The sequence below is a fragment of the Chrysochloris asiatica genome, unplaced genomic scaffold (assembly GCF_000296735.1).
Source record: "Chrysochloris asiatica unplaced genomic scaffold, ChrAsi1.0 scaffold00218, whole genome shotgun sequence".
Lineage (NCBI taxonomy): Eukaryota > Metazoa > Chordata > Mammalia > Afrosoricida > Chrysochloridae > Chrysochloris > Chrysochloris asiatica.
In genome coordinates, this window is record NW_006408736.1 from 5207450 (window position 1) to 5231299 (window position 23850).

Here is a 23850-nt window from a genome sequence, read left to right on the forward strand (position 1 = left end):
TGCCCTATCAGCTGATGAAGGTCTTGAAAACTTTGTTCCATTCACTTCATTAAGGTCAACTCTAATTTAATGAGACAACTCTTCTTCAGTCATATTTTGAGTGCTTTCCAACCTGAGAGTCTCATCATCTGACACTATATCAGATAATGTTTCACTCCTATACATAAGGCTTTCAGGGGATAATTCCTCAGAAATAAACTGCCTATTCCTTCTTATTCCATTCTTAGTCTGTAAGTTGCACTGAAACTTGTGTCCCATGGGTCACCTTGTTGGTGTTTGAAACACCACTGGCATAGCTTTTAGTGTCATAGCAATATACAAACCACTACAATAGGACAAACTTATAGTTATGTGGGGATATAGTTCTAGATCCTGCATAGTTTTCCAGTTCTGAAATACAATGTGATACTGGAAACAGAAAATAATTGTTTGAATATAGCAGCTTTAATCCCCCAAAGTTTTTATAAAAATGTTTAAATTAGTAAATAAAATAATATAAACATGCATAGAATACTTAGAAGTCTTATAAATATAAGGTAGTCAGGCACCATATGTCTGTTGAGTGTTTGAATCCATGTATGAAATAATCATTGTCATGAAATTTATATAAGTGAATCATATTTTCCTATAACTGTCAAATATTCCTCTAATGTTTGCAACTCTGTACACTTTCATCCCTTTATTTTCCACACAATATTACCTCTTTTGCACATTTAAGCCATAACCAATGATGACCAATAACAATCTCTGTCACTCATTCTTCAGGCATCAAATTTTGTAATAAAAATGCCAGAATTCCCCGCAGAATTTCTTTTAATGTGCACACTCTTTTTTTACCTAAAGTCTAATGTAGAGGGAGAAAACTGCTGAACAATTTCAAGTTAAAAAATGAAAGCTGAAGGAAGTTCACAAAATTAAATCTGCATAACCATCTTTTCTGCTTTCTTGTATTCATAAAATTGTTTAGAAATCTTGTGAAAACATATTTTAATATCTACAAATAGAATTATATAAATTATGTCCAAGAACTCGGTTAGTATCTGAAATAGTATTCTGAGGGATAAAACTTCACTAATGTTTAAATCAGAGTAGATTGTAAAAAAATTAACACTGCTTTCCCTCACTTTTTTTGAGGAAGAACCTCTCATTTCCCAAGTCTCATTATAAGTGGTAATTTTGAGTCTGAGTCATTTCATGTAACTCTTAACAAGTTTTTTTCACACTAAGTTGAGTAATTTATCTTTGTCAAAGTGCTTTAAATCTTAATGGAATCTGTTAATATTAAATTGTCCAAGTATGAAATAGATACCCCAAAGTCTCTATGTTGTTGTTTAGTGCTGTCGAGCTGGTTCTAACTAATACTGAGTCTGTTGAGAGGTTTCGATGAGTGACTAATGAATTTGAACTACTGACATAGGCATTCACCCCGACCTTGCTGCCCTGTGCTTATCCTAAAGTGCCACACCAAGACTCTGTATGTTGTTTTTGTTGTTAAGTGCTATCGAGTCAGTTCCGACCCACAGTGACCTTGAACCACCGACCCTGCAGTTCAAACAGCTTTGCAGTCTGGCACATTAACCCACAGCACTACACCAGGACTCTAGGACCTTGTATTGTTGTTGCTGTTGTTGTTAAGTGCTGTGGAGTCAGTTCCAACTCATGGTGACCCTGCACAGGGTTTCCAAGGCTGTAAATCTTTACAGGAGCAGAAAGTCTCATCTTTCTCCCATGAAACAGCTGGTAGTTTTGAACTGCTGACATTAAAGTTCGCAACCTGATTGGTAACCACTGTGCTACCAGAGATATACATAAATGATTAAACAGAGAAGAAGGGGAAAACCTTTCATGGACTGAGAGTCTAACTAATTTATGCAATTTACTCTCAAACAGGAGGAGCATAATTCCCACTTCCGATATATGAGCTCTGCTCATTGATTTCCTTATAAACTCTGCAGTATGGGCTTGTGATTAAAAAATAAAAGTAAAATAATATTTTAACAGTGGAGAACCCTGACAAACAGTACCTCAGTAAGATGACTGACATTAATAGCAAGAATGTTTGATATGATGTGATGAAAGCACAGCACTTCCATTCTGTGTTGTTCTTCTTCCTAATAATCCATAAACACTACTTCAGACTGATAGCCAATGTCAATGACCAATCTCATCATGATGAAAACATCAGGCAACGTTTACCAGTGGCCTCTCCTATAAAATACCTGATCAGTGTTCACAAAACTGTCAAGGTTACCAAAAACTAAGAAAAGTATAAAACTGCCATTTAGAAGAAGGCTATAGAGATGTTACAGTGTCCTGGTAGTGCAATAGTTAAGCACTGAGCTGCTAACAGAAAGGCTAGCAGTAGGAACCCATCAATCACTTCACAGGAAAATGGACTGTTATCAACTCATATAAATACTTACCATCCAGTCAACTCTATGGGGTGGTTCTATTCAGTTTTAAAGGTTTACATTGAGTCTGAATCATCTCAAAGGCACAATAATATCACAACAGAAAGAATCTACAACTAAATGTAATGTGGTATCTTGAGTAGGGTCCTGGAGTAGAAAATGAACATTATATAAAAGCTAAAGAAATCTAAATTATTTATGGACTTCAATTAATAATAAAAACCCACTGACATCTAGTCAGTTGTGACACACAGCTAGCCTATAGGACAAAGTAGAACTGTTCCTTTGGGTTTCCAAGACTGTAAATCTTAATGGGAGATGACAGCCGCATATTTTGTTCTCAGAATGACTGCTGGGTTTGAACCACCAACCATGTGATTAGCAGCAGTCTAGTGTTTAATACATATTGCCACTATCTCTTCTTTTAGTTAATAATAGTTCATTGATTATAGCAAATTTTTTTATCCTAACATAAGATGCTAATACCAGGGGGACTGGGTAAAAGATATTACAGGAACTCTGTACTATTAATTCAATTTTTTCAATAAGTTTAAAATAGTTTTGAAAATAAAATCAATTTTTAAAACAAACACATATTGTAACACTTAGAACTTTAGAGCCTTCCATTTTAGCAAATTGAAATTGCTGGCCATAATTCATGAATTTTCCTCCTTATTTCCATAACAATCATAATTATTGTACTTAATATAGTTCTTAATATTATTGTATTAAATTGTTGTTATTGTTAGGTGCCATTGAGTCAGTACTGACCCATAGTGACCTTACTATGGACCTTACTATGGTCGCTATGGGTCAGTACTGACTCAATGGCACCTAACAATAACAACAGGAACCTGACCAGAATCAGGCACAACAACAAAACATTGCCTGATCTTGGGCCAACCTCACTATTTTTGCCACGCTTGAGTCCATCGATGCTGCCACTTGGCCAATCCATCTTGTTGGGGGTCTTCCTCTTTTCCTCTGACCCTCCACCTTACCAAACGTGACTGGTCCCTCCTGAAAATATGTCCAAAGTATGAGAAACGAAGTTTGGTCATCTTGGCCTCTAAGGAGTACCCTGGCTGCACTTCTTCCAAAACAGATCTATTGGTTATTTTGGCAGCCCATGGCACTTTCAATAGTCTCCACCAACACCATAACTCAAAGGCATCAATTCTTCTACGGTCTTCTTTATTCACTGTCCATCTTTCTCAAGCATATGAGGTTATTTAAAATACCATCCATGGCTTGGGTCAGGTGCACCTTAGTCCTCAAGCTGATATCTTTGCTCTTCAGCATTTTAAAAAGGTCTTGTGCAGCAGACTAGATTTGCTTAATGCAACACATCATTTGATCTCTTGGCTGCTGCTTCCATGAGTGTTGATAGCTGATCCAAGAAGAAGGAAGTCCTTGACAATCTTTTCTCCATTGATAGGAATGTTGTTTATTGGTCCAGTGTTGAGGATTTTTGTTTTCTTTATATTGAGATATAATCTATACCGAAGGCTGTGCTCTTTGATCTTCATCAATAAATGTTTTAAGTCCTCTTCACTTTCAGCAAGCAAGGTTGTATCATCTGCATATCACAGGTTGTTAATGAGTCTTCCTCCAATCCTGACTCCTTGTTTTTCTTCATAGAACCCAGCTTCTCAGATTATTTGCTCAGCATACAGGTTGAATAAGTATGGTGAAACAATACAACCTTGTTGAGCACCTTTCTTAGTTTTAAAACATTCAGTGTCCCCATGTTCTGTTTAAACAACTGCCTCTTAGACCAGGTACAGATTCATCATGAGCACAATTAAGTGTTCCGGAATACTCATACTTCACAATATCTTCCATACCTTGCCATGATTCACACAATTGAAAGCCTTTGCATAGTCAATAAAGCACAGGTAAACACCTTTCTGATATTCTCTGCTTTCAGCCAAGATCCTTCGGACATCAGCAATGATATCCCTCGTTCCACAGCCTCTTCTGAAAATGGCTTGAACCTCTGGAATTGTACTTAATACAGTCTAATATTTAACAATATTAAGCAATGCTTTAAAAACACTATTAAACAATAAACAATATTTTAAATTAATTGAATTTTCTTGTTTCCTACAACAATACAATACAATGTTTTCTATTGTAGGAAACAAGTAAACTCATTTTTTTCTCAGAAGGCTAAGTCCTTGCTCAAATTACTTTAGATGACTGAAGAAATAAACTTTTCCATTGATTTCTCACTCCAGACACACTGTTGAACCCAGTTGGATAATTTAATCTTCCCCAGAAGTATTCAAATATTTTGTTGTTATTTTGTTTTTATTCATCTCTCTTAAAGAGAAAATTAAAACTCTGGGCTGAAGACTATGCTCCAATTCAGCACAGAGGTGAAATACTGGGAGTTGAAGTTTCAAGGAAAGAAATAGAGTGAGTGATTTTTAAACTGGAAATTAAAGTCATCCAGTATGCTGTTGATATTTAACTAACAGGTTAATCATGTGGGGACTTCAGTAAGAAAACTTTCTCTGAAGTGTGTTAGTTGTCTCACTTAGGATGATGGTACCCTGTGTCGTTACTGTTAGTAATTTACATCTGTACCACTCTAGGCTGGCTAAAAGCCTATGTCAGGATTCAACAGCTGGATGCCAGCCAGTCACTGTTGTTCTAAATTTTTGGCTCAAATAGGAACCACTTATCATTTCATGAGCAGAAGAGAAGTTTATATTCTTCCTGTTGTATTCAGCACTTTTCTACTTTACGAGGTACTTATGAGTTTCCTGTTTTAGTTTTCTTTCTACTTTTCAATAAGTCTATCCTCTGTCTAAGTTGTATGTGTGTCTCCCATCCCACCCTCACTGGTCTCCTGAACATATTCCTATCTGTGACTAGTCATTGGTTTCTGGAAAACAATTGTTTGCCATCGTGTTTAAAATTGAAAGGTGACTCCTTTTAGAAATGTCTCTTCTGCCTACAAAAAAAGTATCTTTAAGAATGTAAGACTGTAGAAAAGTTTCTTCGTCACTTATTATAAACCTTTCACCTTGAGAGAAACCTAGGTGAGCTGTGTTACAAACTTCAGCAAGATAAAGTTAATCCTAATTGTTTCTTGAAGTGTATGTAGGCTCAGAGTCCTGATATGTCGAGTAGGATAAGCACTGAATTGCTAACCCAAAGGTACTGACCTTTCAAACCCACCAGTCACTCCTTGGAAAGCCTATAAAGAGTTGATAAGCGTCAAAACTGACTTACTGACGCTTAACAGCAATGTACTTAGGCTCTGATTTTTTGTTATAGAGGAAATAGTGGTGGCTGTGTGCTATGGAGTCGGTTCCGACTCATAGGGGACCCTGTAAAGGGTTTCCAAAGCTGTAAATCTTCACAGGAGCAGAAAGCCTCATCTTTCTCCTGTGGAACAGCTGGTAGTTTCGAACTGCTGACCTTGCAGTTCGCAGCCCGATTCGTAACCTCTATGCTATCAGAGCTCCTTTACAGAGGAGGAGACAGTCCTTAATCTGAGGTCTACACAGCTATAGCATTTCCTTTTCTGGAGAAAATTATTTATTTGAGAACAATTATTAACGGAATAGAAAACAACTTTTTAATTCACTATGATATAAACTTTTGAGAGAAATATTAAGTATGGTCTTTGAGTTTGTTAAAAGGCTTTGATATCCTCTTGTTTCATAGCATTATTCTGGAATCCTAAAACCAGATGCAGTGTCTTGATTATTTTCTTGTGTGAGAAATTGAACAAAATGACATTTCTAGTAATCATAATTTATTAAAACACTTAAATAGTGGGAATTAAGGACACTACAAAGTAACTGAAGTAATTTTTAATTTTGGCATTAAATTAGTTTAATTTGTTAAAGAATTACATAACAAGAGTGATATTTTTCTTTATTTCTACATTAAATTAGGATAGTTCATCAAAATATTACTGTTGAGTTATGCTTTTATGAGTGATAAATGTAAAAACATAGATAAAGGAAAAGCTGTGTCTGTATATTGTAGTTTTGACCACCTGCAGTAGTGTCAGTTAGTTGTGCAACCATATATGTTTATGCATATATCCATACATACATATATCCACATCTGAGAAGTAAATATCCAAATTTCTAGGATCTGTACATGCGGATTCAGTGTTGCTCAAATAACAAAATTATTATATATTTTATTTGATTCCAATTTATAAACTATGATCTTTCATAAATTATAGTTCAAAATGTAATTTTGATGATATCCACTCTGTTAGTATAAATCTAACAAAGGAAATTCTGAAATTATTCTCTTAAAAACATGAACATATTAGTATAAATTTTGGGCTATAAAATATGCTCATAGACTAAACTCCACACCAGATTAAAATAATGAATGTATTCAATAATATTGTTATTACAGAAAATAAAATATTAGCAGTTTTATATTTGCATCAAGGTAACCCAGTGAAAAAGCTTTTAAATTGTATATTTTAAAATATTCCTCTTACAATGTCTCTTTCTTTGCTAATTTGAATAAATACTATTTTCTCAGTTCTTTTGAATTTTCTTAATTGGACACATATATGCCCAAAGGTAGTATTTCAAAATGATGATCTAACTAATAAAGTTCCATGTTTCTACAGAGTTCTTGTCTTTCTATTTCTGGTTTAGTAATCACTAGTAATTACTGTACTTTCTCTTCCTCTGTTACAATTGGTGGAATAAATTCTTGTGAACATAAAAAGGCCAAGGGCAAGTGACATTTTATATCAAAGAGCAGCCATCCTGAAAGCATATTGCATGATTTGAACAAATTATACGATAGTAAATATTTTTAAGTTCTTTTATCTTAACTCAGTCCTAGAACAAATATATGTGTTTATGATTTTCTGAGAGCATAGAAGCCATTATGACAAAATAAAAATTGTCTACCTAGTCTTTGTAGCTAATAATGCACAGCCCTGGAAATTGCCGAAGTTCAAAATGGTACTAGCATCTTCATTTAATATTGTTGCAATAGTCAGCCAACCATTAAATAAAAGTTTCTGAAATCCTGGTATCTCCTATTATTCTTTTTTCTTAATTAAAGTTGCAGAGAATCATTGATTGAAATGTCTTTTATCCTCTTATTGCTTTTTTTTTTTTTCTACCTCAGTCTTTTTTATACTCCTCCTTAATCATGAATGCAAATAAAATTCAAAGTGTAATCAGCAGCTGCTGAAAGAGAGCACTGAGCAAACTGAGTTGCCATGGGAACCGTGAAGTCAGTCCTTGACCAAAGAATAATACCTGGTGTGTATGCTTGTGTGTTTGTGATGTCTGCACACATGTGTAACAACAAATTACAAAGAACAAATTATGATATGTGAAGGTTCCCCTCCCCTAACTAAATTGGTAATCTTTAGGTACTTAAAGGTAAATGAACAAATTCACCCATTGCATTAAATTAGTAAGAGGTTGCTTTGTATTTGAGAACCGGATGATCCTATCTTCAGTGATGCTACAGGTATGAAAATAGTACTATTAGACCAGAACTGAACATAATAAATATTGAATACCTTCCTTTGCAAACAAATAAGCAATTAACGTAATTATTTGGCACATTATTGCTGTCATTATCCTTGCCTTCACTTCTTCAACAGGCGTTGCGGCATTTTAATTTTATTTTCTCCTGGGAAAGAATTATATCCTACTCTAAGCTTCTGGGGGAAAGTATTGTTAAGCTTTTTAAATGTTAAATATAAAGGTCATACCACTGAGGGATTTTCATCTGTGAGTAAACACATTCAGAGGAAAGAAATAATGTTCCACATGACTCTTCTTAAATGCAAATATAGTTCTAAACTAACTGCCACAGTGTTTGAGTATCTTAGTTTGGTATGCCTAATAATAGTCATTGTTGACAATAATATTATTATTTTTTGGAAGGATTTTATTAAAAAGCATTCATATGTATGTATATGTGAGTATATACTATGTATAAAATGAAAAATAGTTGCATCTTACAGCTTTAGTTTTACTCTATATCGTCTACCTTGAGAGCCAAGTATATTCCTAATAAGTAAAAAATAATGAAATACTTGCTTTGCTTGTGAAGAATCTAAATGTAAGCTAGGGCAAGACACATGGACAGATCAAGAGAAGTTCCCAAAGGCATTGGGAAGATGTTTCACCTTTATCTGCTTCTACCAACAGGCAGCAATGCTGCTCTTCCTTGTGCCTGGAAGCTGGCCCATTTTTATCAAGTACTCTTTTCATCCATGGGTCGCTGTAGTTTTCTCAGCTTTACAGATGTGAAAACATAAACATAGAAAGTTCAGTCACTTGTCTAAGATCACTGAACAAGGTTTTGATAGGAGAGGAATGAAAATTTACTTCTGAAACGAGTGACTTTCAAAGAAGGTTTTACTTTCTTTTTGACTTAATAAATTTCGATTAAAGTGCAGAAACGCAAAAATATAGAACCAATCATCCCTCTCACGATACTCTCTACTTCTCACCTGAGTTTGACGATTCATTACAATGGCCACTCAGAACTCAGACACCATACCAACAGTTACGGGGTTTATTAGGAAAGTTAACATGGTTACTATACAGCATCAGAAGACACTCAGGGAACAGTTCTTCCAATCAACTTTTGATAAATGTCCACAACGCACTCCACTTCACCATAATCCCCTGTCTGAAGGTACTTAGCCCTAGCTCCCTGGGTCAGTAAACCTAGCTTCCCCACTTACGTGCCTGGAGGCACCCACTCTACAAGCAGGATGTCTGCCCAAAGTCACTCAGCTTTGCTTGGTCTGCAGTCTGGGAAGCTCACCGCTCTGCTCCGTGGTTCTCCTGCTGCTGCTCCTCTGCTACTCCTACGGAGTCACAACTTTCTGTCACTGTGTCAAGGAGGTTCAATGCGTAGAGATCTTGGAGCCCCAAAATATGCACTCCACTCCTGATTCTTCTTTGTTGGTAGTGAGATTCCTCACTCCTACTTCTAAGATTGTTCATTTTATATCCATGCTAGAATTTGAAGTTGTTACATTAACTCTGCCAACATTCACAACAGAATCATGTCATCCCATCAGTATCTTCTCCAACATTCTCTTACCCAGACCTAGCAGGGAAAAATATTTGGTGGTAATTACAGTCTATAGCTAGAAAAACCTTAGACAATTCCCTACAGCACAAAGAAGGAGCCCTGGTTGTGTAGTGGGTTACTAGTTGGACTGCTGTATTCTACAAAGAAGGAGCCCTGGTTGTGTAGTGGGTTACTAGTTGGACTGCTGTATTCAAGGTCAAAAGTTCAAAACTGCTAGCCGTTCTGTGAGAGAAAGATGAGACTTTCTGCTCCCATAAAGATATACACCCTTAGAAACCCTATACATTGTCGTTATGAGACCGAACTGACTCTATGGTATGCAACCACCTCCACACCACAAGGGAGGTTGCAAGAAGATAACTAATGTTAGCAATTAGCAATTCTATCTCTTGTAACTAAAACATTTCACAACAACCATGCATTCTGACTCAGAGGAAAAGAATATATGGTCGGCATTTTTTTTTCTGGCTCTTCTTCCTGGCTTGCTTTATTTTCACTTACCTGGCCAGTTCTTAATCCCAGTGTTCTGCTGAGAGAGAGAGAGCACTTCTTTTCCATCACTGTACTTTATTGTGGCATTAATCACTTCCTCCATCTGTCTCAGGTAATCATTGCAAACTTGTTTTGTTCTAATTGGCTCAAGTTGGCAACAGTATTAAAGATGGCACATTATTGTTTTTAATTAGTGTAGAAAAGAAGCAATTCATTTCATGTGAGTTTTTAAACTGATTTAGGCTTACTTGTGATGCCTCACTATTTGAAGAACAATTTCGTTTCTTTGGAATTCTATCATTATCTTAAAACAAAACAAAACAAGACAACAGTAGGTTACTATGAGGGTAGAACTTAAATCTCATGGTCACATTTGTCATCTGAGTATTTTCTGGCTTTATACATGATTCTGTCTGTATCATGGCGAGGCAGATTTTGGTATCACACTCAGTGATGTTAATTGATATATATATGGCAATACAGAATGACATTTATTTAATAGTCAAGTTACCATGCCTCTGAGCATGATCTTCTGAAGTATAAAAATTCCATTTTCTCCTGGGGTTTTCCTCTTCAGATATTCTTCAGGAACCTGAGAGCCGTTTCTTCAATCCTGGTTTCTATTATGGAATGTCTCATCAGTCAGCCTAAGGACTCCGGTACCCTCCACTGGACCTGTAGTTAATCAGAGTTTCACAGGGTCAGGAACAAAATCCAAGGCTGTCTTAGCAATGTGCCAAAGGGGGGGAAAAAAAAAAAAAAAAAAGCCTATTAAACTTTACTATTTGCAATCCTTCGTAGTATATCAGGAATCCTGGTGTGGCTGTGGGTTAATGCGTCAGACTGCAAAGTCATTTGAACTGCAAGGTCAACAACGGTTTAAGCTCACCTGCTGCTCCTTGGAAACCCTACATAGGGTCGCTATGGGTCGGAATCGACTCAATAGCACTTAACAACAACAACAACAACAACAGAATATCAGGCCCTTGGGCAGCACAAACACTTTGTATTCAACTACAAACAGATAGGTGGGAGGTTCAACTCCATCCAGTGGTACAACAGAGGAAAGGCAACCTGTTTTGTACAAAATGGTGGTGGTGGTTATGTGCCGTGGAGTCGGTTCTGACTCGTAGCAACCCTGTACAGGGTTTCTGAGGCTGTAAATCTTTATGGGAGCAGAAAGCCTCATCTTTCTCCCGTGGAACAGCTGGTAGTTTCGAACTGCTGATCTGTGGTTCGCAGCCCGATTTGTAACCACTACGCTACCACAGCTCCTTTTTTAATACAGCCACGAAATCTCAATGGAGCCATTCTACTCGGCAACATATGGGATCATCATGGGTTGGAAATGACTCCATAATCATGGTTTAGTTTCTACAGAGAAAGAAGCCTCAGCTACCATAGAATAAAATCCATCCTACTAAACTCTGGTTTGGCACTGTGGTTTAATGCGCTGGACTGCAAGGTCAGTATGAACCACAAGGTTCCAGCTTGAAAACCCTACACAGGGTCGATATGAATGGGGACAGAGTCAACAGTACTTAACAACAACTAAGTTTCTTGGAGCCCTAATGGGGCAATGGTCAAGTGCTCAGCTGCTAACCAAAGGTTGGCACTTTGAAACCACTAGAATTGTCATGGGTGAAGAAAGCTTGCTTCCTTAGAAACCTAATGGGGCAATTCTACTCTGTTCTATAGGGTTAGCAGGAGTCAGAACTGACTCTATAGCTGTGGGCTTGATTTGGTTTGCTAAGTTTCTTCATATATAGGCACAATCTCTTTCCATTCTACTATCCCTGAAGACAAATTTCCTAACAGCAGGAAATCACTACAGTCAACAGCCAAAAACCAGATTTCCAGGTCATTTTCTAAGGTGCCTCTGGGTGGATTAAAACCTTCAACTTTTCACTTAATAGCTGAGTGCTTAACTGTTTGCACCACCAAGGAACTCTCCAGTTTTGTGTTTCTTTTTCCAGCTGCTATCAACTTGGTTCCAGCTATGAGGACACCATGTGAGTCAAAATGGAACAAAGTCCTCTCATTTTTTCAATGACTGATATATTTTTGGAAGGAGACCTTTAGATGAAGATGAAGGCTAGTATTTGAGAACCATTTGTCTACAACACATTTCTTAAAGTCTGGTTTTGTGTTTATTCATAATAATTACACGTGTATATATGGTTTTGTGTGTAGGTTGTGATTGCCAACATTTCAGTCTAATTTTTTCTGGCCAGCAATTTTTCCCCTTCTTCAAGGGCACAGTCTTATCAAAGCTAAAATCTATCAACATTAATAAAGTGAATAAGTGACTACTTTGCATCCCAGTGTGCAGCAGGGCATGCAGATTAAAAGAAAGGTCAGCTTTTCTAAGACAAATGGGTGGTAGTAATCCATTACTTGTGCAGCAAAGACACTCTCTAGGTAACTTAATCAACATAAAGGTAATGATGCCTTGACCTCAAGTAACTGAAATAACCAACAAGTTAATCTGCTATACCACATTAACTTAATGCAAATTAGAGAGCAATCTCTGCATAAGCACAGGCAAAGTGGATAATGCTGTAAAAGGAACAAAATCATCTATTCCCAGTAATTGTACTCCTCTGTCCTGCCACACTCCCCAGACACACATTTCTTTTTGGAAGTTTCTGAACTTCTTCAAACTGGTCAATTGCAAATAATTTTACAAGTTTCCTCCTCATGGCTAGGATCTGATTGATACCACTTTCCAACAAGACCCCAAGACTCAATTTTAGCCATGTTTTCTTTTAACACTTTCTTTTTTGAATATTGTATAGAAATACTTCTTGTTGTTAAGTGCCATCATGTCAGTTCCAACTCATATTGACCCTATATAGGGTTTCTTAAGAGCAGCTTGTGGGTTGTTGTTGTTATGTGACATCAAGTTGGTTTGAACCCATAATGACCCTATACAGGGTTTCTGAGGAGCAGCTGGTGAGCTTGAACCACCGACGTTGTGGTTCAAATGACTTTGCAGTCCAGCGCATTAAACCACAGCAGATACCTTCAAATATTTACAAAAATGAGTTAGATTGTAAGTTTAAGAATTGCTTCAAAACTCCCTAGAGCAACGATCCATGAAGCAACAACAACAAAAAGTTTATGAATTCTTAACTACAGCTATGAAAAAGTAATATAAAACTGAATTGCAACATTCACAAAATTATTTGTTAGCAGTTGTTATTGTTTCTATTGCTATTGTTAAGTGCCATCAAGTAGGTTCCAACTAATAGCAACCCTGTATTCGTTTCAGAGACTTCTAACCTTTGCGGAAGCAGAAAGCTTCATTTTTCTCCTGCAGAGCTGTTGGTGAATTTGAACAGCCAGTTCTGTGGTTTGTGGTCCAGACCTTATCATATGGATTCACTTGGCTCCTATTAAGCAGTAGCAGTGGGATAACGTACAATTTCCTCTCATTTTATTTCTCAAACTTTCTGTAATATTAGTGTATCATTTAATGTTATTTAAAGGTGAAAAAATGAGTAGAAAAGCAAAGGGACTTGAGGTTCTGTTTCACTTTTGGGGTTACAAAATAACCTCATCATTCAGGAAAGGAGGTTGTCTATGTGTTTATCTTTTGTAATATGCTTAGCTTCTATTTGCTTAATTCTTAACATAGCTGGAGAACACCGCAAACTTTTTGACTACCCCTGTCAAACAGTTCCTTTCCAAGCTGCCCCCGCTGGTGTTTGCAGCCAACTGCAAACAGCCTCTTAGATTCAAATGAAATGTGGCACTCTGTATTTAAATTTTAACACAGGCCATGTCATTTTTATTTCATCGCTGTCTTTCATCTTTTGGTGAGTTTTCTTCAATATTTTTGTTAAGTGATGTCGAAACTGACACTTAATCCCATCTTAAAATTTCGCTTAATTTTAAGATGGGATTTTAGAAGAAATAAAATGCATTTTCCATATGGAAATTTAACTTATTCCATCCCATTTATATTTGGAGATGAATCTAATAAAAAATCAAATTGCTTGGAAAAAATCAAAAGAGAAAATGTTTAAAATCCATAATCAGTCTCAGAGAAAAATACTTTGTTCTGATCATAACAACTTTAAAGAACAGTCTGCTTTCCTTAAAATAAATGAAGCTACATTTTCAGCCTCTTTTATATGTACTGAAATAAGTGCAATCAGTGATTTTCCTCTAATATTAAGATATACTTCATTAATGTGGGATTATCCTTTTGTAGCTTCTTCTTGTTGTTGTTAGGTACCATCGAGTTAGTCCTGACACAGCAGAACAAAATGCTGCCCAATCCTGGGCCAATCTCATAATTGTTGCCATGCTTGAGTCCATTGATGCTGCCATTTTGCCAATCCATCTCTTTGGGGGTCTTCCTCTTTTTCTCTGACCCTCCATCTTACCAAACATGATATCCTTCTCCAGTGACTGGTCCCTCCTGACAATATGTTCAAAGTATGAGAGACTAAGTCTGGCCATTCTGGCTTCTAAGGAGCACTCTTGCTATACTTCAGCCAATCTATTAGTTCTTTTGGCAGTCCATGGTACTTTCAATATTCTCCTCCAACACCATAACTCAAATGCATCAATTCTTCTCTGGTCTTCCTTATTCACTGTCCAACTTTTGCATGCATATAGGTTATTACAAATACCATGGCTTGAGTCAGGTGCACCTTAGTCCTCAAACTGACATCTTTGCTCTTCAACACTTTACAAAGCTCTTGTGTAATTCTTATGATTCAATAGTGGCTAATTGTTATCATGGCTAATTACAACTGTCACAACTATAAAGCTAGAAGCTCTGTAACAGAAAGGGGGGAGTAGTTAACCTTAAAGTCAAGGAACAAAGGACCCTAGGATCATAAAGGAGAAGAACATGAGCAGAATGTGTGACCCTATTCAAAGAAGCATTGCCACCAGAGATGGAGTCAGAAATGAGGACATGGAGAGAGAGAGAAGCTGAGGACTCTAGACTCATGGAAAGAGAAAGAGTACTAGTGGCCGGGAGGTAGACTTGCAGTATGTGCCCGTTGGTAGTTTAAATGACTATATATTCCTGAGTGTTATTGTGTATATCCCCCAAAACTAAGCAAAACAACAACAACAAACAAACAAAAAACAACAGAGGGAATAAAAGCAAATACTTTTTAATGATTATGCACAGAGGGGATTGTTAACATTGCAATGAAGCAAAGAGTATAAAACTGCTGTTCTCCCATGTAAATTATCACTCACTGCACAATAAAAACTTAAATTAAAAAAAAAAAAAAAAAAAAGCTCTTGTGCAGCAGAATTGCCCAATGCAATACGTTGTTTGATATCTTGACAGCTGCTTCCATGAGTGTTGATGGTTGATCTGAGCATAATGAAGTCCTTGACAACTTCAATCTATTCTCCATTGATAAGAACATTGTTTAGTGGTTCAATATATCATTTATGTAGCTAAAAACAGTTAATTATTTTTGCCTATTTGATCATTAATGATATTTACTCTAATCTTTTGTTTATATATATGATGTTTAGAATATAGTCTAATCATTTCTTTTTCAGCTATTTCAGTGTAGTAGAGCAAGGGTTTTATGAACCATAGTCAGACGAGCTGACTAGAGTCATAACTTTACCCTCCTATCTCCATTGTCCAGTAGTATTGAGGTATTTTATGTTAATAAAACAGTGCTGGGTTTTACAAACTACCTGACTATTCATAGGCTTTCTATTTATTTCAATAAGGTCAGAAAAATTGCAGTAAATCTAGATATCTTATCAAATTAAAAATAGTATTTATTATACTTTTCCATTTCTCAGAGCAAAATAAAATACATATTACTTAAAACAATTGAAAGACTTGAAGGAATCACTCAAACTTTAAATTTATTCATTAATTAATTTGTAGTATTATCTATGGACTAGAAATTTAACAAAAATAGCAAACAAATTATCTTTAAAAATAAGGTATTTACACTTTTTAAGTTTCATTTACCAAGGAAGACAAATGCCATAGATCATCACTGAGATGACTTACTAGTGTCTAACTGCAGGCTGCCCTGGTAACTCATTTGAAGTATAAACTGCTTTTCAGCTGGATCATTAGAGTACCCTTTATGCTCCCCTCATCTCCAACAGTCCCTTTTTGTATTCACATTCTTAACTAATGACATGCTGCTATTCTGAACTCTTTGCTGCCTTAATGATGCCATCATCTCCTGAACTCATTAAGGTCCCACATAGGTTTATATGTGTTGCAGTGACATCTTTATCTTTCAGAGCAGTTTGAAAACCTGCAGGGGTGTAGAATTGCTACAGATGGACTGTTATGCAAAACTGCATACATCAAGTCTTCCCCAACTGAAAAAAAGAAACTATTCCAGAAAGTAAAAGAGACATATGTTCTAGCAATAGATATTGGTTTATCGAGGTCAGACCTGCACATGATTGTTTTCTATTAGCAGCTTAGAAGTAGCTGATCATACAGATTTATTTATGGCTTTAAGAGGTCTAAAAGAAAAGCCATGCTGATAATTTATTTGATTAAAAACCTCCTTTTCTCAAAGGGGATTAATATAAAGATCAGAATCAGCCAGTGCTTGATTGAAATAGGAACATAAATGAAAGAAAATGGATTGCACCTTTATCCTGAATGGACTGAATAAACATCAAATGAAAGCGTAGCATATCTGATGATTACATTAAACTTGAGTCAAGATCTTCTTGTAAATGGAGTGATCTGAACTTTCAAAGGGCACAATGAGAAAAAGAAACTAACTCCTGATAGTCTCAATTCTGAATAACCTGATTCAAATTACAGATGTAGTTCTTATTTTTCATAATTTATTCATAAGGTAAATGACTCTTATATGCAGTGGTTAAGCTTGGCTGCCAAGGGAAAGGTCAATGAATGGAACCCACCAGCCACTCTGTGGGAAAAAGATGTAACAGTCGACTTCTTGAAAGCTTGGAAGTCCTATGGGACAGTTCCAATCTGTCCGATAGCATCAATGTGAGTTAAATCACCTTCCACAACAATGGATTTGTTTCTTTGGTTGAGTCACCACTGTTGTTGTTGTTAGGTGCCAATGAGTTAGTTCTGACTTACAAAGACCCCGTGTAAAACAGAATGAAATGCTGCCCTCTCTTGTACCACCCTCAATCTCATTGCTCTATTTGAGCCCACTTTTGCAGCCACTGTGTCAGTTCATGTCATTGGGGTTCGTTGTCTTTTTTGCTGACCCTCTATTATTGGTCCTGGTGTGGACATGAAGGATAAGAGCAGGACCTCCAACTGAAAGGTTAGCAGTGCTAACACTTGGCTGCTCCTTGGAAACCCTATACATTGTTGCTATGAGTCGTATCCAACAGAAAAACACTACCAGGTCCTGCACCCTCCTCACAATTGTTATGATTGAGTATATTTTTGCTGCCATTGTGTCAATTGATCTTCTTGGGGATCTTCCTATTATTCTCTGACCCGCCACTTTACCAAACATAGTGTACTTCTCCAGGGACTGGTTGCTGCTGATAACATGTCCTAAGTACGAGAGACATTCTCACTATCCTAGCATCCAATGTACATTCTGGTTTTACTTCTTCCAAGCACGTGTTTGTTCTTCTAGCTGTCTGGTAAATTTTATATTCTTTGCCAGCACCAATGTTCAAATCAATTCTTTTCAGGTCTCCCTTATTCAATGTCCAGCTTACACATGCATATGACACAATTTAAAATACCATATATTGGGCTAGACACATCTTAGTCCTCAAAGTGACATCTTTACTCTTTAACCCTCTAAAAGTAGTCTTTTGCAGTGATTTTGCATAATGTAATGTGTTATTTAATTTTTTGACTGATGCTTCTGAGGCCTTTGATTGTGGGAAGTAAAATGAAATCCTTGACAAATTCAATATTTTTGTTTATTTTATATTTATTGGTCCCATTATGAGGATTTTTGTTTTCTTTACATTGAGGCATAATCCATACTGGAGGCTGAAATCTTTGATCTTCATCAGTAAATCATTCATGTCTTCTTTGCTTTCAGTAAGCATATCATCTACATATCACAAATTGTTAATGAATTTTTCTCAGATCATTATAATCTTTGACCCTACCTATTTTAGCAAACATAATACAGCTAGATCACAGAATATATGTGCAAAGGAACCTGAAGATCTGAAAGTTACAATTCTCCAAAAAGTATATTTCATTATGATGAGTACATATTTCTCATTGACCTCTAATGACTGGATAAATTACTTGCCTAGGATCAGTAGGGATATAGTGAAGGAGCATGGAATTTATTGCTTTTATATTTCCCATCTGATGCCCAGTTAGCTAAATCTTGCTGAGCTTCCAATTGTTTAAATTCAATATGTTATAGTATAAGATAATTAGTGTCATGACATTCCTTTCATTTATTTTTCTGCCAGCTAAAACACAAATACCTACCACTAAGATTGATTATTATAATATAAAATTATTTAGAATTTAACATAGAAGACATAATTTGATAATCCTAAGTAAAAATTATTTTTTTCATTTTATGAAATATAAGTGGCAAGATAAAGAAGACAAATTAAAACAAGAAGAAATTAAAGGTGATGCAGCTCTATATAATTCAAGACAATCTTACGAAGAAACCCAAACAGACTGGAATAGTGACTGAATTTGGAAAGATGTGTGTGTATGTGTGTATTAGGTGCTGCTGATAAAGTTTGACTCATAAGAACCCCATGTGACAAAATGGAACTGCTCCATAAGGGTTCCTAGGCTGTAGTTTGTTTGTTTTTTTATGGGGATAAATTTCCAGGTCTTTCTACCTTAGAGTAACTGTTGCTGTTGTCGTTATGTGCCGCTAAGTCAATTCTGACCTACAGCAACCCTGTTTAGGGTTTCCTAGGAGCAACTGGTGAGCTTGAAACACCAACAATGATTATTTCTTTATACAGTAATAATATTATTTATTCTTGGTAGGTATATATTTTAATGTTTCTCTTTCGTTTAGTAATGCTTTTTTAAAAAGTTAAAAAATACTTGACCTATCTTATCTTAAGATTTGCTGTTATTTTTAAGTACCGTAAAGTTGATTCCAACCGATAGTGCCCCTGTATAGAGTTTCTGAGGAGTGGCTGGTGAGCTTGAACCACTGACCTTTCAGTTCAAGCTGACTTTGTAATCGAGTGCATTAGTCCACAGTGGCATACCAGTTACCTTAATAAAGACATATATTGTTTAAAAGTACAACAAAAAAGAAATTATTGGTAGCAAAGTTTGCTTGAAGTTCCTTTGTTCTTCTCATCATCAAAACATGGATGTTGTAGCATCAGACCTCATGTGCTCATATGAAAATGTTTATTTGCAGGAAGAAAATGAGAATGGCCAGGCTAAAATGAAATAAAAATGTATTTGCAAGTGTCATTCCTTTTTGGGGTGCTGCTAACTGTCCAGAGATTTCCTTCTGTCTAATTGGCTAGAGGTTACCACTCGTCTAGACTGTGTAAAGGAACACCTTTAGTTTTCAAGTAGTCTGGAAAGGAGAATATCTGGTTCATCAAACTCAAAATTGGATAATGAATGAATAAGAAATATGTTAGGCAAGACAAACAATACCTATCTTAGGCTGATTTCTCTAGAGAAACAAAACCAGTGAAGCTTATATATGTATATAAAAAGAGAGGCTTCTATCACAAAATATCTCACTCAGTTTTGTTGTTGTTGTTCTTATGTGCCATTGAGTCAGCACCAACTCATAGCGATCCTATGCGCAACAGAATGAAACACTGCCCGGTCCTGTGCCAAACTCATTATCATTGCCATACATGAACCTGTTGCTGCTGCCATTCTACCAATCCATCTCATTGGGGGTCTTTCTCTTTATTCATTGACCTTCCACTTTATCAAGCATGATATCCTTCAGGAGAAACTGGTGCCTCCTGATAAGATGTTGAAGTATGAGAGATGAAGTCTGCTCATCCTGACTTCCAAGAAGCATTCTGGCTATACTTCTTCCAACACGGATCTGTTTGTTCTTTGGGCAGTTCATGGTACTTTCAATATTCTCCTCCAATACTATAATTCAAATGCATCAATTCTTCTACGGTCTTCTTTATTTACTGTGCAACATTCACATGCATATGAGGTTACTGAAGATAACAATATTGCAAGACCAAAGTCCTTTGCTAAGATGTCAGGCTAGAAACTTCTGACTCACATAGCAACAGGGCTGATGTACCAAATCTGGCAAGTCAGACAGCAGGCTGGCATGCAGTCATGTGGGCAGGTCTAGCAGGTAAGAAGGCAGGTTGCAGACTACTCCCAGGATAGATAGGTAATAGAGCAGGTCACTGCCTCAAGTTTAAAAAACCAGAAGTTAGAGAATGAGCCAGATGCAAGATTCAAAACTACCAGAGAGCAAGCAAGCTTTGCCTCCATGTCCAATATATTGGAAGCAGGCCACACCACAAAGGAAACATCATTTAATTGAATGGCTGCTAAGAGCAGACATTGCCAAAATTTGATTCCATTACATTAGATCTCATCATGAGAAATGACTACATCTACACTGCCAAACCACTGAAAATCCTGGTCAAGTCCAGTTGACACAAAACCTTAACTATCACAGACATATGGTGCAAAATACCATATACCAAATACCAACTAATGCTGATTTTATATTACTTCTGTGCAGCAAATCCATTAAAGATTGTTAAGCAATTCCATCAATGTTTTCAAGATTTGTCAGCTAGGCTTCTTCAGAGTTGTTTCACTTGATCCTTCTTTAAGATATAAAACTACACTGGAAGAAAATGGATATATGCATAAACATATTGGGAAATTTTAACTTTGCTGATTTTTTCCCCTATCTGCTTAATTTTGAAGGTTTCACCTTCTGTTTTCCACTTTAGAGTATTATCTCAAAAAGAAAGAAGGTTTTTAGTACACCACAGTGAAACTTGTGCCTTCAATTGCTTTCAAAAGAAGTTTACTTGGAATTCTCTGTAAAGCTTTAAATGAAGTAATATGAATATCTGCACTAATAAGGTAAAACAAAGTCTAGGCTTAATTTTATAGATTTCAACTCTAGCACTATTAACACATTCATAAAAATATTGGCCTGATCAGATATCTTTTATTATTATTATTATTATTTTATTATTATTATTATTTGCCTAGTCTTGTGACTAAATTACTATGGGCCTCATCTACATGTTACAAGAAATTTACTAGATTTGTTATACTTTGACCTGCAATAGCTTTTCAGGGTAATATTAATACATTATGTTTTACTTACTCATTCACATTTAGGAATATGGAATGTCTATATTCATAAACATTTGCTTTTACTAAGACTTAGAATCATGCAGCTGCTGTGAGGTAATGGGTTGCCAACAAAATCTTGGGCATTTTTTTGAAATGTTATTTTTCAATGCTAGAGAGTTGGTTAGCAATAAGCCCTCTCATGTGTGTGCAATTACCACTTCAATCAACTTAAATCCCAGCATCACTTCCAAGCTGAAATTCCTGCTCTAATTCAAGAAAAATAAAAATCATAAACCAAACCACTGTCATTGAGTAATTCTGATTTACTGCAACCATATGGGAGGATAGAAATCTCCCATAGGATTTCCGGAGCTGAAATCTTTACAAAGCAAACTGACACATCCTTCTCTCAGCAGCTGGAGAGTTGAAACCACAGACCTTACAGTTAACATGTGAGCACGTTAACCACTATGCCACCATGACTCCTCAAAAAACATGTCCCCACCAAATTAATCATTATTGCAAAATAAACAAATCAAACCTATTGCCATAGACTCAGCACTGACTCATAGCGACTGTCTGAACAACAAAATGAAACACTGCACCATCACACACCAACCTCACAATTTTTGATACATTTGAGCCCATTGTTGCTGCCATTATGCCAACCCATTTGTTGGGGGTATGCCTATTTTTCACTGACCCTCCACTTTACAAAGCATGATGTCCTTCAGGAGGGACTGGTGTGTCCTGAAAATATGTCCAAAGTATGAGAGATTAAGTCTGGCCATCCTGGCTTCCAAGAGTATTCTGGCTGTACTTCTTCTAACACAGATTTTTTTTTCTTGTTCTTTTGGCAAGCCATGGTACTTTTAATATTCTCCTCCAACTATAATTCAAATGCATCAGTTCTGCATTTTTCCTTATTCAGTATCCAACATTCACATGCATATGAGGTAACTGAAAATACTATAGCTTGGGTCAGGCACACCAGAGTCCTCAAAATTACTTCTTTGCTTGTGAACATTTTAAAGAGGTCTTGTACAGCATATGTGCTTAATGCAATACGTCATTTTATTTCTGACTGCTGTTTCCACAAATGTTGATGGTTGTTCCCAACAAAATGAAGTCTTTGCCAACTTCAATGTTTTCTCCAATTGTATGGATGTTGTTAATTGGTCCAGTAGTGAGGATTTCTGTTTTCTTTACATTGAAGGCTGTAGTCTTTGATCTTCATCAGTATTTTAAGTCAACTTTACTCGCAGCAAACAAGGTTGTGTTATCAACATATCACATGTTGTTAGTGAATCTTCCTCCAATCCTGATGCCACATTATTCTTCATATAATGCACCTTCTTGTATTAGGTGCTCAGCATACAGATTAAATATATAGTGAAATAATACAACCCTGACACTCATCATAATTTTAAACCATTCAGTGTTCCTTTGTTCTGTTTAATCAACTTCCTCTTGGTCTGTGTATCGGTTCCTCATGAGCATAGTTAAGTGTTCTGTAATACTCATTCTTTGAAATGTTGTCAATAACTTTTCAAGAGTCACAAAATAAAAAACCTTTGCATAGTCAATAAAGTATAAGTAAACAGCTTTCTGGTATTCTCTGCTTTCAGCCAAATCCATCTGATGTCAGAAATGTTATCCCTCTTTCCAAAATTTTGTCTGAATCCAGCTTGAACTTCTGGCAGTTCTTTGCCAGTATATGGTTGCAGCAATTTTTTGGATTATCTTTAGAAAACGTTGCTTGCATATAATATTAATGATATGTCCAAGCTTTCTGCATTCTGTTGGGACACCTCTCTTGGTCACAAATATGGATTTATTTATATCATTTGGACAGGTAACTGTCTTCAGAATTTCTTTACATAGATGATTACATCCATTGCTGCATCAGTTTGTTGAAAGATTTCAATTTGTATTCCTTCAATTCTGAGCATCTTGTTCTATGTCAATGCCTTCAATGCATCTTAGATTTCATCCTTTAGTATCATTGGCTCTTGATCATACAATACCTCTTCAAATAGTTGAACATCAACCGTTTCTTTTTGTACAGTGACTCTGCATTCCTTCGTCTTCTTTTGATATTTTCTGTATCATTCAGTATTTTACCCATAAAATACTTCAATATTTCAAGTCAAGTCTTTAATTTTTCCTTCAGTTCCCTCAGCTTGAGAAATGTTGAGCATGTACTTGTCTTTTGGTTTTCTATCTCCAGGTCTTTGCACATTTCATTGTAATATTTGACTTTGTCATCTCAAGCTGTCCTTTGAAGTTTTCTGTTCAGCTTTTTACTTGCTCATTTGCTTTAGCAATGGAGACCAAGTTTCAGAATCTCTTCTGACATCCGTTTTGGTCTTTTCCTTCTTTCACATATTTTTACTGATGTTTTGCTTTCTTTCTGTATGATGTTCTTGATGTCACCCCACAAATTCTTAGGTGTTTGGTTATTAGTGTCTAATGTATCAATATAATGAAAAGGAATGGTGTTACATTCATCGTCAAAAAGAACATATCCAGATCAGTAATGAGGTATAATGCTATAAGTGCTAGGATAATATCCATGCACCTACAGGGAAGCCCAGTTAATAACACTATTATTCAAATTTATGCACCAACCACTAAAGC

The 23850-nt window shown here is 36.1% G+C and overlaps 1 protein-coding gene across 1 annotated transcript in view; it reads left to right on the forward strand.

Moving 5' to 3' along the window:
* Positions 1–20220: 20220 nt before the first annotated feature.
* The window catches only part of LOC102828989 (glutamate receptor ionotropic, delta-2-like), a 91095-nt gene continuing 87465 nt past the window's right edge, over positions 20221–23850 (forward strand). Inside the window, exon 1 of the mRNA XM_006872974.1 lies at positions 20221–20239. Within this exon, the coding sequence (XP_006873036.1) occupies positions 20221–20239 (19 nt within the window). The remainder of the gene's footprint in view (positions 20240–23850) is intronic.